The 13,774-nt window shown below is 46.3% G+C and overlaps 1 protein-coding gene across 4 annotated transcripts in view; it reads right to left on the bottom strand.

Annotated features, from left to right (window-relative positions):
* eif4g3a (eukaryotic translation initiation factor 4 gamma, 3a) overlaps positions 1-13,774 on the bottom strand; it is a 64,921-nt gene that overhangs the window by 20,563 nt on the left and 30,584 nt on the right. For all 4 annotated transcript variants that reach the window (XM_084440822.1, XM_084440824.1, XM_084440823.1 and 1 more), the window contains exons 12-16: positions 8,798-9,607; positions 7,596-7,684; positions 6,109-6,478; positions 5,817-5,941; positions 57-176 (exon numbers count right to left, since the gene is read on the bottom strand). In XM_084440822.1, the coding sequence (XP_084296948.1) occupies positions 57-176; positions 5,817-5,941; positions 6,109-6,478; positions 7,596-7,684; positions 8,798-9,607 (1,514 nt within the window). The remainder of the gene's footprint in view (positions 1-56; positions 177-5,816; positions 5,942-6,108; positions 6,479-7,595; positions 7,685-8,797; positions 9,608-13,774) is intronic.

The following is a 13,774-nucleotide window of genomic DNA, read 5'->3' as shown; positions in this document are numbered from 1 at the left end:
TGTGTGTGTGTGCCATGTGCATGACTCAGTGTGTGTGTGCCATGTGCATGACTCACTGCAGCTCCCCGTCCTCCAGTCATCTGTCGGCCAAAGTCAGCAAAGGCAGGAGTGAAGTCAGGCCCTCTGGAGATCACCCTGGGCTCCACTGCACGGTTGGGCGGCTTGCTCTGGTTGATCTGGGGGGAGGGAGAGAGAGAGGTGTAGAGAGAAAGATGAGAGAATAAGACAAGCTGACCAGCAGGGGGAGCAGTGACTCCTTATTATTGAAGCCATATGGGAAAAGTAGTCCATCTAATCCCATAGCGCGCCACTGTGGGCTGGGGGTGTGTGTGTGTGTGTGGGGGGGGGGGCGTGGTTGCGAGTCACAGTAGACTAGGCGGCCTCTGCCTCGTCAGGATCTAACCCACCTGGCGCTTCTCAGTGTGAGATGAGATGACTGACGCACTCAGCCCCTTTCCAGACTTACAATGCCTGGGTAGTTTGTTACGCGTCTGTCCAGTCCTACAATGCCTTGGTAGATTGTTGTGTGTCTGTCCAGTCCTACAATGCCTTGGTAGATTGTTGTGTGTCTGTCCAGTCCTACAATGCCTTGGTAGATTGTTGTGTGTCTGTCCAGTCCTACAATGCCTGGGTAGTTTGTAACGCGTGTCATGTGTGTCTGCCATGGTATCACTCCTGATAACGGACAGTGTTCAACTGGTCTGGCGAAGGCGGCCCCGAGCCCAGTCCAAACCAGATGTGGCAGGAGGGAGGGAGAGAGAGAGGGAGAGAATGACAAAGAGAGAGGGAGGGAGGGAGAACGAGAGGGTGAGCAAGGGGGAACGAGAGACGGAGCGAGGGAGAGAGAATGAGACAGAAAAAGAAAGCTGTGGGGGAGGAGAGGAGACAGGAGAGAGGGAGAGCAGAGCTAGTGCTCTCTGTCTTCCTTGTTTGCCGTCCTTGACTCCCCTTCCTCTCCCCTCCCTAAGAGAAAGTTCTCAGGGAGAGGAGAAGAGAATGAGACTCTCTGGGATTGGACGTTGAGCTCTGCCGATCTGGTTCTGCGAACCGTCAACAACACTGCCAAGGGTGACGTAGCAGCAATGTGATTTTAATCAAAACAGGATCTCTGTGTGGGCTATAGGTTCAAGCTGGATGCATCGTGGAGTGGAGCCGATCTCCTACACATCCAAAACAGAAGAATATCTATTAACGGAGGCCCGTAAGAAGAGCCAACTCACGCAACTCAATTAGGGAACTTGATATTTGTTCATGGTAGACAGCGTCTAGGGGACTCTGTCTACTATGAACAAATATCAAGCTCCCTACTTGAGATAAGGGTTCCTTCCAAAAATCAACCTAGGTTGTTCACATCCTGCACATTTGTTCATTCAAGATTCAAAATGTCTTTATATTAGGAGTATTAGGAGTAAAATGCTAGGGTTCTCAAGCCTCCTCAGCCTTAATAGAATAATAATAATTTGCATAATAATAATTTGAAAAATTAATTTATTGCAATTCATTTAGAGAACCTTGCATTTTGCTGAAACACTGTAGGTTTGGTCAGCTTTTAACAGCCCTCTGTCCTCGACCTCAATTGATCTTGACTCCTGCAACCACGTAGCCTCGTGACGCCATCCTGATCTCGGAAACTCACGTTGTTTCACTCTGCACATTAGTCTGGCAAAGCTCGATAGAGATCCGCTTGCACATGATCAGAAAACGATCGGCCAATCAGCGTTCTATGAGGAAATACTAGCAGCTACCCCGGGCGTGGTTGACAGCGAAGAGCAACGGTTCGTTCTAAAACAACAATGGCGGAGGGTAGTGTACAGTAGATGCTGCTATAGCAGCAGTTATAGCTGAACTGGAGAGTATTTCTTCATTGTAAGAAAAGCAACTAACGACACTGAAGGCTTTTCTCTGGGGAGAAGATGTCGCTCTTTTCCTGACAATTTGATTTATCCGTGATAGATGAGGTTACACTACAGTACACTATGATACACTACGGTACACCAGACCTGGGTCGTAATATCACCTGCTGAGTAGTTGTTAAAGTGCCTGGCCTTTTCCAAACAGTTCCCAGCGAAGCTCTCCCAGATGGTTGTGTGAAACAAACCATCTGGCGCGCGTCAGGGTAGCAACCACTGGAACCAATGGAATAACCCCAGAAATACCAACCTTAAGCCAGGCTCAAGAATTTGCTCAATGAATTGGAGAGGACTTCTACAGTAAGTTATATTTTCCCTCAGTTACTGGTCTGATGGTTAGTTGCCTGCTCTGGTGGTTAGTTGCCTGCTCTGGTGGTTAGTTGCCTGGTCTGGTGGTTAGTTGCCTGGTCTGGTGGTTAGTTGTCTGGTGGTTAGTTGCCTGCTCTGGTGGTGAGTTGCCTGGTCTGGTGGTTAGTTGCCTGGTCTGGTGGTTAGTTGCCTGGTCTGATGGCCTCATTTATAAACGTTGCCCAAGTACCAAAGCGTGCGTAACCCATGCTGAGCAACTTTCTACGCAACTTTCGGTATTTATAAAAAACGAGCTGAGCGATAAGTTGGCGGAAGGTGTGCGTAACTCTACACACACTTCAACCCTCCTTTAACTACGATAAGCACGTTTCTGGAGAAAGGGGAAAACGCGACTCCGATGGCAGAGGGATGAAACTCGGGAAAGTCTGCGAAACGCATGACATATTGAATAATAAATACATTGGTCGTTGCAAGAAACCCTCCAATGTGTCACAGTTTAAACGGAATCAATCGCCACCGTAGCCTAATCACTAAATAATGTCTGCATTGCTTTGGATGTGTCTGTGAATTGACTCATTTGTGTCATAATATAATGTTATGGTGTAGGCTTATATTAATTTATAGGCTATTCCGTGAAGCATCACGGGCAGTAGCCTATGAATAAAAGCCACATTACGTTGATAACACAACATGACACGAGCCTATAGGCTTATCATAGTAATGATTCCGTATGTCGATAGCCTACAACTATAAGACCTATACCGCACCAAACAAATGTTGCATTCGGCATTGAAGTATATTTATTCAGTTAATCATTTATTTAGTTAATTATTCGTATGTTTAATTATCCACCTATTCATTTGTTAATATATTTATGTATTTATAGCCTATATTTGATTAGACTTTTATGTAAACCCGAATGACCACTGAGGCAAGCCACAATTACAATGATGTTGAGCGGTGAATGGAAATGTCCTACTTGAGGCAACTGTAGGCTACATTAGGCTATATTGTACATCATCATATATCCTCATTTTGTCTGGTCTGGTGGTTAGTTGCCTGGTCTGGTGGTGAGTTGCCTGGTCTGGTGGTTAGTTGCCTGGTCTGGTGGTTAGTTGATGGGTCGCAATACCATTTAAATCCCATCAATTACTTCAGTTAGCGTTAGCTTGAGTCTGGGTCAGGTGGTGGGCGGGGGTTTTCTTTTTAAAATCCAGCCCATTGGTTCCATTGTGCCAGACAAGAACAATCAAGTCTAGCTAAGTAATTGCTAATACAGTAGGACCCCACTTATCCAAACCCAACGGGACCGAAGGTCGTTCGTATCTCTGAAATGTCCGGATGACTGAAACATATGTTAAAATGCACCAAATTCAATAAGTGGTATACTTGTTTCATATAGACTCATAATAGACTGATAAATACCCTCAAATACTTGTAAAAATGCATCAAAATTGCAATCAAATAGCCAACTAAACTCATACAGCCTAGCCTATAATAGGCCTACAGTAGCCTAGAATAAAATAAACGAATTTCCACTTGAGTGCATGCTTTGATCAAATACAGTTCTTTATTCTCAAATGAGGCCTACGCTGCATGATAGGCTACTGTATTTGCAGAACAAAATGGTATAGCCTAAAAACAACCCAACATTAGAACAATTAGAGCAAATGATAATAAATAAATAAATAAATGAAATGACAGACAAGTTGTCGTGTCTTAAGCTATTGCAGCCTAAACAACCGATGTAGGCTAACGTGGCCTAGGCTGTAGGCTATTATTTAACAAATACAGTAGGTCTAGTAGGCTAATCTACATGCTTACAACACGTCTGTGTTCCTGAAGTCCATTAACTGCGAACGAAAAATGACTCGATACTCCTCTACTTCAGGTTGCTGACGCGCTTTCTGGCTACCAAGGAATGCAGCTCTCGCGCAGCACTCGTTTGCGTTTTGCGCTCGACATTAAAGTAACAAAGAAATTAAACGTGACAGTAGACTACAGCCTACAGGCCACATGTAGGTCTACATACAGTTCTGTTTTTATTCACAGTAGGATACAGTACGTGTTTATTATGACAGATTTAAATGCAAGTAGGCCTACAGTACTGTAATGAAAATCCCACCAGTAACCAGATAGCAGGCTAAAAAAAAAAAAAGTTTTTTTAAGGCTGTCCGGTAGACCGGGAGGTTCGGATCTCTGAAGTTCGGATGAGTGGGGTCCTACTGTATTAACAAAATAGTATTATGACCCAGGTCTGGTATAGTGTAGTGTAGCATAGTGTAATGTAACCTTGCATTGTGTAACATGGCAGAGTGTAGCATAGCCTAGTGCAGGAAGGTAGGTAGTGTAACATAGCACAGCATAGTGCAGGAATGTAGCATAGTGTAGTGAATCCTAGCCTAGCATAGTAGGGCTGTAAAACAACTAAAATAAATATTGGTCAACCAGCAGTCGTTCTTTTACTATAGGACACAGCCAGTTTGTTTTATGTTTGTGTATGTGACAAATACAATTTGAATTTTAGTAACTATATGTATATGTATAAAGTGTGCAACTATATGCACACTGCGCTGCTTTCTGACTTTCTTAAATGAATGACACAAATGAGTAACAATAGTCTAATGACTTCTAAAGACTGAGTTCAAGAACATATAGGCCTAGCTATGCTGAGTGTGAACGACACAGCATCCAGAAAGGATTATTCTACTGACAAGCGCGCCGTACCGTGGTGCCAATCGTCTCACGCTGTGTGGAAAACCTCGACCAAAACAAATCTCAATCGACCAACAGCCCATCGACCAAAACAATCGACCGGTCAACTAAATGTTGCATAAAGGGGGTGATAGGGATAAGATGGATAACTATTGTCCCATCTCCAGATTACCATGCTTAGCCAAAGTTCTGGAGACCTTGGTAAATAACCAATTGAAATCTTTTCTTTCAAGTCACTCAGTTTTAAGTGCTCACCAATCTGGATTCAGAGCTAATCACAGCACCATTTCTGCACTTACTCTTATTACTAATGACATCATTTTGGCCTTAGACAACATGAAACATTGTGCTGCCCTCTTTGTAGATCTTTCAAAAGCATTTGATACAGCCTTGGTACCTACCAGACCCGATCAAACAATCGGCTTGTTTTTATGGTTCCTCAAGTGCATTCTGAACTTGGTAGAGCTGCTTTTTTCCATGATGCTCCTTATATCTGGAATACTATACAACACACTCTAAAGCTTGAGGTACTTCCTTCAATCGCAGAGTTTAAATCCATGGCTCTTGACATTTGTACTTCGACCTGTAACTGTTTTAATAATAATAATAATTATTATTGTGTATTGTATTTGTTCTGTTGTTATTTATGTAATTGTGTGAACTTGTCAACACTGTAAAGGATGGAGACCTCAGTGCTTTACGAGTATAAATAAAGGTTTGAAACTTAAATGAAAATGGAGGCAGCCCTATAGCGTAGCATAGTGTACTGTATCCTAGTATAGTGTAGCATATCCTAGCATAGCGTAGCGTTTCCTAGCATAGCGTAGCGTATCCTAGAATAGCGTATCCTAGCATAGTGTGGCGTAGCCCAGGGGGCCTCACCTTGTCCAGCACCACGTCACTGATGGGAGGAAGGCCCTCTGGCTTCAGCACGCAGGCGGGCATGAACTGGAACCCCAGCAGGAAGTTACGGTTATACTGACGCTTCCCGTTAGATTCCACCAGATCTGCGGGAACACCCGGGGGGGGGGGTAAATTAAACCGGACAAAATCCTATAACCATTTATTGTAAAAGGCTATAAAAGGTTACATGACAGAATGAAGGCCCTTGGCGAAAGGCCTGAACTCATTAATATAAACCTAATATGAAACCACCCAGGTTCTCCACTCTCACCTTCCTGAAAGAGGTCTGGCGGCGCTCCCGGCGAGCCCTCCTTGTCCCCGGGCGCAGCCCCGCTGTCGCTGCTCTCTGTTTCGGAGGTGTGGCCCGCCCCGTTCCGCATGGGCTCCAACTCCGCCTCCCCGTTCTCCTCTGGGGCGGGGGCCTCCTCCTCCTCCTCCTCTTCCTCCAACTCCGCCTCTAGGAGGCCCGGAGTCAGGGTCGGAGCCGGCTCTGGTGGTGGTGGAGCTGGGGGGGTCAGGACCGGGGTGGGGGTGGGGACTGGGGTGGGGACCGGGGTGGAGGAGGCTGAGGGCGGGGGGCTGCTCCTCTCGGGAGCAGACTGCAGGGCCTGGTCTCCAGCAGCAAGCTCCTCTAGCTCTTCCTGGGGGAGGAAAGAGGAGAATGAGGGAGAGGTGAGGTTATGTACTATAGCTATAGCATGTACATACTGTAACACACCCATGCCCCCCCTCCCCAGGTTATTTATTTATTTATATCCATTTAGCACGAAAATAATCCCTCTAGACCGGTGTCTATCTGTATACTTACTTAGAAATGGTATTTATTGTGTAATTTGTATATTTGTAACTTGTACATTTGTAATTTGAGTATTGAAGTTCTGTATTGAGCATAATCTTGGAGTCAGCAGGAACATTTCACTCTAACTGCATTGCACGTGACAAAGAAACCTTGAGGTTGGTAATGCACTACTGCTTCTACCCCATGCACACTGACCACTCCTTCTCACTTCCAGTAGGATGTCCAGCTGGAGCAGGAGCTGTCCCTATCCCATCGTTCTTACCTCTTTAATGTGTACTGAGTTACACTCATGTATGTCTGTATGAATGAATGAACTGTAATGAAATGCCTTGTGGAGTTCATGCTGCAAACCTTTTACCCCATGGGGACAATAAAGATCTATCTATCCTAAATAGGGAGTCAAAGTCAAAGGGAGGGGGGGGGGTGATAGTTGAAAGTTGGATGCCGAGACAAGGGAGACGGTTACAGATGGCGGAGGGTGAGAGAGTTGGATACAGCGGCAGGGGAGAGGGAGGGAGGGGTGAGGACAGAGTTACAGATAAGAGGGGGAGGGAGGGGAGGGAGGAGGAGACGGAGAGCGGGCTGACCAGGGGGTTATGGGGTTGGGCGTGTGTGTGTGTGGGAGGGGGTGCTAGCTGGGTGGGAGCACACTGATCATGATGGATAACTCTCTCTCTCTCTCGTCGTTCTTGACGATAGCAACACATGCTCATTAATATTGACTGTGTTCCGCCGCCACCACATGTGGAAGCAGTTTCCATTTGAACCGTCGCCCACATGCTTTCCGTGGCCTCCCGTCGCTTTAAAGACTCGCGCTCCCTTTCTCCCGGCTTCTCTCTAATCCAGCCACTTCCTTACTCACCCCCACCCACCAACTCTCTGGTCTACCCATCCACCCCGTCTGTACCCTCCCATCCTGCCACACACCCCTACCAGTCGTGAGGCGTCCTCCTCCTTACCTCGCCGTCTCTGTGGGGCGCTTCGACCACAGAGCTCTCTTCATTTGGTTTCTTCCAGGTCTTTGGTGCAGCGGGAGCAGTCTGAGTTACTGCAGAAAACACACATCAAACATCATCAACAACGGCAAAGTCAGCCGTTGCCCTTCTGGCATTATTTATTTGTAGCCAAAAAAGCCATTTGCTTAAATCATTTGTGCTTAACAGCGAAGTTCCCAGTGGAGTAGCCAATATTTAACGATGACAAGACTTTAACCGAATTACTCAATGCGCTTCATTTATAATCTTCACTTTTTCTTCACTTTTATAACTTTGTTTCTTTCTTCCTCTCTGTATCTTATTTTTTCTCTGTTTTTATGAACCACTCTGTGCATGTAATTTGTGTTGTTGTAAAGCACTTTGAGCTGCATTTCTGTATGAAAGGTGCTATGCTATTAGCACCTCTGCCTGCCATTACATTTTGGCACAGAGCCACGACATGCATTCAGGGGTGAAGGTCTGGGCTCTCTGAGCACCATTCAGGATTCAGTCTTTTCAAGAGATCATTTTCCAGGACTTTTCCAGCACATCCTTCATGCACGTGTAAAAAAGAATGTGCAAAAAAATTGCATTTTGGAGGGGGGGCAGTTTATTCTTACCACCGCCATAAGAATAGATGTGCTATTGTTACACTGCTCTAACCCAAACCTCAGTCTTGGGGGTTGTGGTCGGCCAATCAGTGGCGATGGGAAATAAAGATGTGCCTGCTATTCTTACAGCGGCGCACCACTACACTGAATGATTGAATACAGAAAGACGAATAGTCACTGCCTTTTCTGTGTGACTAATATTTACATTTGCTATTCAAAATACTCTCATCGATTAACTACCATTTGAATGTTCCTGAAAATAACTTAGCTCAGCTCCAGATGGCAACGTTATCCGTCATGGAAAGCTCTGATAGATAGCCTAGTACCTCATTCTCAGTTTAGGGAAAATAGGAGAACGCTGAAATAATTCCCCAAGACAAAAGACCTTCCAGGACATTTTACTTTTTCTCAGATTTTCCGTGTGTTTTCCATGACTGGAAATTGGTCAGCTGTTTTCCAGGATGTGTGGGAAAGCTGACCCTTTCTAGTTATTATTATTATTATTATTATTATTACTTCAACAATAGCAACTACTCTCTGTCCACCGTGGTGATACAGCGTGTGTATATCCAGTACCTGTAGTGGGGCTCTTCCTGGTGAAGCCTTGTATCTGGGGCTCTGCCTTGGTGTCAGCTGGGACATGCGTCTCCGTCCCCGTCTTCAGGGGGGCGTCTTTAGTGTTGACCGTCTGTCCGGCCTCCGCCGTGGCCCGCACAAGAGGCGGAAGGCCTGGGGGAGGAGCCTTGGCAACAGGGGCGGGGCTGGAGGTCAGAGTGACGGGTACGACGGCCACCGGCGCAACAGGGGGAGTGGCGGCGGCGGGGGGCATCTCGGCCGCCCTCGCCTCTGCGGGTCGGGGCCCGGTCTCGGCCGAGTCCTCTCTGGAGGCCTGGGGCTGGAGTAGGGACGGGGTCAGGGGAGAGGGGAGCTCCAGGGCCGGGCTGTCCAGCTCGGCCGCATTGTCTACCAGGCCGTTCAAGGCCTTCGGTGCGGGGGCGAGAGCCGGGGCCGGGGACGGGGCCAGGGTGCGCGGGGCCTCTGGGAGAGGCCTGTCTGTGCTGGAAGGCTGGGTGGGAGAAGCCAGAGGCTTGGACTCCACAGTGGTGGAGGAGGAGGAGGAGGAGGAGGAGGAGGAGGGGGGCGGGGCCTGCTGCTGCTCCCTGGCCGAGGGCGGCTCACTGGGGCTGGGGCCGGCGGCGGGAAGGGAGGCGGGGACGGGGGCAACCACCGCCGGGGGGGGAGGGGAGGGAAGCTCCGGCTCTGTGGGGGGTGCGGGCTCCGTCGTGACGGGGACACTGGCCTCTTGTCTCTCCATAGAGGGTCCTGGCAGTCCTAGTCCGGGAGAGGAAGACTTCTGGACGACCGGCTCGGCTTTTGGCTTGTCATCTAATGAGAACAGGACGGAGAAAAACACAGTCAACTTGGGAAGGAGAGCAGAGATAGAGGGTGGACTATGACGATAAACACAATACCATGGCGATACCACAACAAGGGATGCAAAACAAACAAACAAAAAAGCACGCACATCCGAACACGATGGATACCAGGTGCCGGACAGAAGTAGAAATAAGAGTTTGCACTGCGTCACATTGTGGTACTGTATGCTAATAATAAATGTTCGGGGAAGCATTATCTAATGCGCGGACTCTATTGTTTCGATATCACAAGTGGATACCAAGACTCTACCAGAGTCATCTTGACTCTCAGGTGCTAATGAGCCTCCCTCTCCTCCTCGGGGCTGAAAGCCATGGGTCTCTGAGCTCTAGTCACAGGAGAGGAGATGGAAGGTTTGGAGGGTGAGAGAGTGAAGGTTATAGGGTGAAGTGTGTGTGGGGGGTGAGAGAGTGAGGGTTATAGGGTGAAGTGTGGGGGTGAGAGAGGGAGGGTTATAGGGTGAGAGAGTGAGGGTTATAAGGTGGGGGGGTCACAGAGTGAGGGTTTTAGGGTGAGGTGGGGGGTCAGACAATGAGGGTTGTAGGGTGAGATGGGGGGTGAGAGAGTGAGGGTTATAAGGTGGGGGGGTCAGAGAGTGAGGGTTTTAGGGTGAGGGTTGTAGGGTGAGGTGGGGGGTGAGAGAGTGAGGGTTATAAGGTGGGGGGGTCAGAGAGTGAGGGTTTTAGGGTGAGGGTTGTAGGGTGAGGTGGGGGGTGAGAGAGTGAGGGTTATAAGGTGGGGGGGTTCAGAGAGTGAGGGTTTTAGGGTGAGATGGGGGGTCAGAGAGTGAGGGTTGTAGGGTGAGGTGGGCGGTGAGTGAGTGAGGGTTATAGGGTGAAGTGAGGCTGTGAGATATGACGATATACATATCTATAGGTTTTTGTCTGAATGATAGCCAAGCTAGTTGTATTCAATCAGACAATAGGTGCTTATAGCCATGGAAACATTGGATCATTTTGGAAAGTACTAGTGCATGCATGCAGGAAATTATACTGGAGGGAGAGAACATAAGGTATTGCATAGAAGTAGAGACAGACACTGAAATCAGGAACAAAGCAAAACACAGCCAGCTAGTGCTAGTAGATAGTTTGCTAGTGCTAGTAGATAGTTATAGGTCTCCAGTCAAACTGATGTTAATAGAATAGCTAGGTAGTTATGTTAAGAAGCTAGCTAGCTAGCCAGCCATTTGGCTGTACACTATGCGAGCTATACATTTCTTTCAACCCGGAGTGGGGACCTTAGTTGGAACGTCTTTACAAATCAAGATCGATAGCTTAACTGGCATAAAAGTCAGTGCTGTTAAAAAAAAAAAAAAAACACTAGAAAAAAAAAAAACGCAAATCGAATTGAAAAGTCACCTTAAAATTGAAATTCAAATTGAATTGTGGATTTGAGAATCGTGACACCTCTGGGATAACTGCTTTACAGTATTACGACAAACTGACTTTCTTGACTTGCAAAATTCTGTTTTAAATTGACAAACATCATATATGTATGGTCATGGCACAATTCAAACTTGATCAAGAAATGATTTGTTTATTGCCATTGACATGTTTCCGAATTGAGGTCCCATGGTACGGTCCTTCCTGCTTTCGCTTAGGCACTCTATATGAAACAAGCGCAGATCACTGATTGAATCCCATGGCGCAGCTAATCACACTGGCATGTCATGGGCATGTTGTGGGTTAAAAATACTGCACTTAAACATTAGGAGTTTGTTACTGAAATAGATTTTATTAATGTGTTGAGTGACATAGCCTCCCCAGACATATTTGTCCTGACGGAATCTTGGCTCTCGGGGAAAGTCTCTAATTCAGGCGTTGCCTTGGCTCGTTACATGCTACTTAGAATAGATAGGAAGTCAAAAGGAGGTGGGGTTGTGATCTATGTTAAAGACCCCCTAGATGCACGAGAACTGGCTGCCTCCTCTGTTCCTAAGAACTTTGAATATCTTGTTTTAGATATGATGGTTTAGATCAGGCGTGGCCCCATTTTAGTTTATTGCAGATTTGTCATAAAATCATCGTTTCGCTAGTGAGGAAGTCGCGTGAGAACCACTTCAAACCAATCATATAGGTAGCAAATCACCTTGGTAACAAAATTATTAGGTGCGTTTACATGGACAGTTTGAATCGGTTTCAAATAGGTTTGAAAGACCAAACCGATTGAAAATATGTCATATAAACACCTCAATCCGACTGAAATGCCCCAACCCGATTGAAATTCCAATCGCTTTCAAGGAGGTAGTTTAAACCTTTTAGAAACCGTTTGGTCCGTCATGTATACTACCTTGAAACGGATTGATGCTGCGTTCTGCGTTCATTTTGCGCATGTTCAAGACTTGACTAATCAAGGCATGCTCGACAGTTCCGTAGTCAGCTGTTTGTAACCATCGTAACGCAATCACTCACGGCTGCGTGCGCGTTCGAAACATTTGTTTCGTTGTCGCATGTAAACATCCAACCAGTTTACTTTGTATCCCATGTATACGCTCAAGCTGAAATCAGCTTGAAATCAACCAGATTGAAAAATATTTGTCATGCAAACGCACCTATTGTAAACAAAATAATTTGCTTTGCGTGGGTCATTCTCTTTTACGACAAAAGCTAACGTAGCCTAGGCTACTGTACACAACCAAAGAATGGCTGGAAAGAAATGCGCAGCTAAAAGAAAATATGAAGACGAACACAGGACATTTTTTACCCGAGTGGGGAGAGTAATTTTTTCTTCATAGAACGTAATGGTAAGCCATTCTGTCTGATATGCCAGACATCATTGGGACATTTCAAAGCCTCAAATCTCGAGCCCAGTCTAGTCTAGTCCAGCCCAACCCAGCCCAGTCCAGTCCAGCCCAGCCTAACCCAGCCCAGTCCAGTCCAGTCCAGTCCAGTCCAGTCCAGCCCAGCCTAACCCAGCCCAGTCCAGTCCAGTCCAGCCCAGCCTAACCCAGCCCAGTTCAGCCTAACCCAGCCCAGTCCAGCTTAACCCAGTCCAGCCCAGCCTAACCCAGTCCAGTCCAGCCTAACCCAGCCCAGTCCAAAATATATTATGTCAGAAAATATCTTGTTGTATGTATTAATTTTAAATAAATTAACTTTAAATGTATATTTAATGGACAATAATGTTTTTCTTCTTATTTTAGACTGGGGTGCCTTGGGATTTTAAGTACTTATGAAGGGTGCGGTGACTGAAAAAAGGTTGAGAAACGCTGGTATATATGGTGTGGGTCTGGGTGGTACCACAGTCATTTTTGTGGCTCTTAGTCTCTGACTGGTTGGCCACCCCTGGTTTAGATGGTCTGGGAGGTCATGTTCACCTCACAGTTATTGGTATTTACCGTCCAACAGATTTGTGGCCCTGGAGGAAATTAGCAAACTGATATCTTCACTTGCCTCATCTGAAGTAATTGTTTTAGGTGACCTGAAGTTGGGCTGGTTATCTGGGAAATATTCTAGGTTAAAATAATTAAATCTTACTCAGTTGATCTCATTCCCCACTAGACCAAATGCAAAGAATCAGTGTAAATCCAATTTAATTGACAGACCGCTTAAATACCCGCATAGTGGAGTCTTTGCACAAGGCAGTAGTGATCACTGTCCAACTGCTTGTGTTCGAATGGTCAAGGGTCTTAAATCCAAAGCACGTGTCATTAGGAAGCATGATTTTAAAGATTTTGTTGAACAGGGTTTTTTGCATGACATTTAATGCCGACTTAAGAGTCTGCTCTATCCCGGACTCCGAGCTAGCTTTTAATCACTTCTCCAACATGTTGAATTCTCTCTATGAGAAACATGCCCCTGTAAGAATTATAGAATAAAAATCGTTCCAGACCCTGGTTTTCTGAAGAGCTGACAAAAGCCCTCAAAGTCAGAGATGTGGCTTGGTCTAAAGCCAGACATGCTGACCTTCCGTCAGACTGGTTGCACTTAAGACAACTGCATGATTAGAAAAGCTACATCTGATTATGATCTGTCCTCTCTTGCAAGCTCCAGAGGAAATGCAGCAAGCTTCTGGAGAACTATGAAATCTCAAACCTATAGGCCTACTTCCTCTCTCCCACCGCAGATCTGGAGTGATAATGCTCAGGTTCAAAACCAGACAGATATGTATGATGTTTTT

The sequence above is a fragment of the Borostomias antarcticus genome, assembly GCF_949987555.1.
Source record: "Borostomias antarcticus genome assembly, chromosome: 7".
NCBI classification, from domain to species: domain Eukaryota; kingdom Metazoa; phylum Chordata; class Actinopteri; order Stomiiformes; family Stomiidae; genus Borostomias; species Borostomias antarcticus.
Note: the sequence above shows the minus strand (reverse complement) of the source record. Positions and strands in the feature narration are given on the sequence as shown.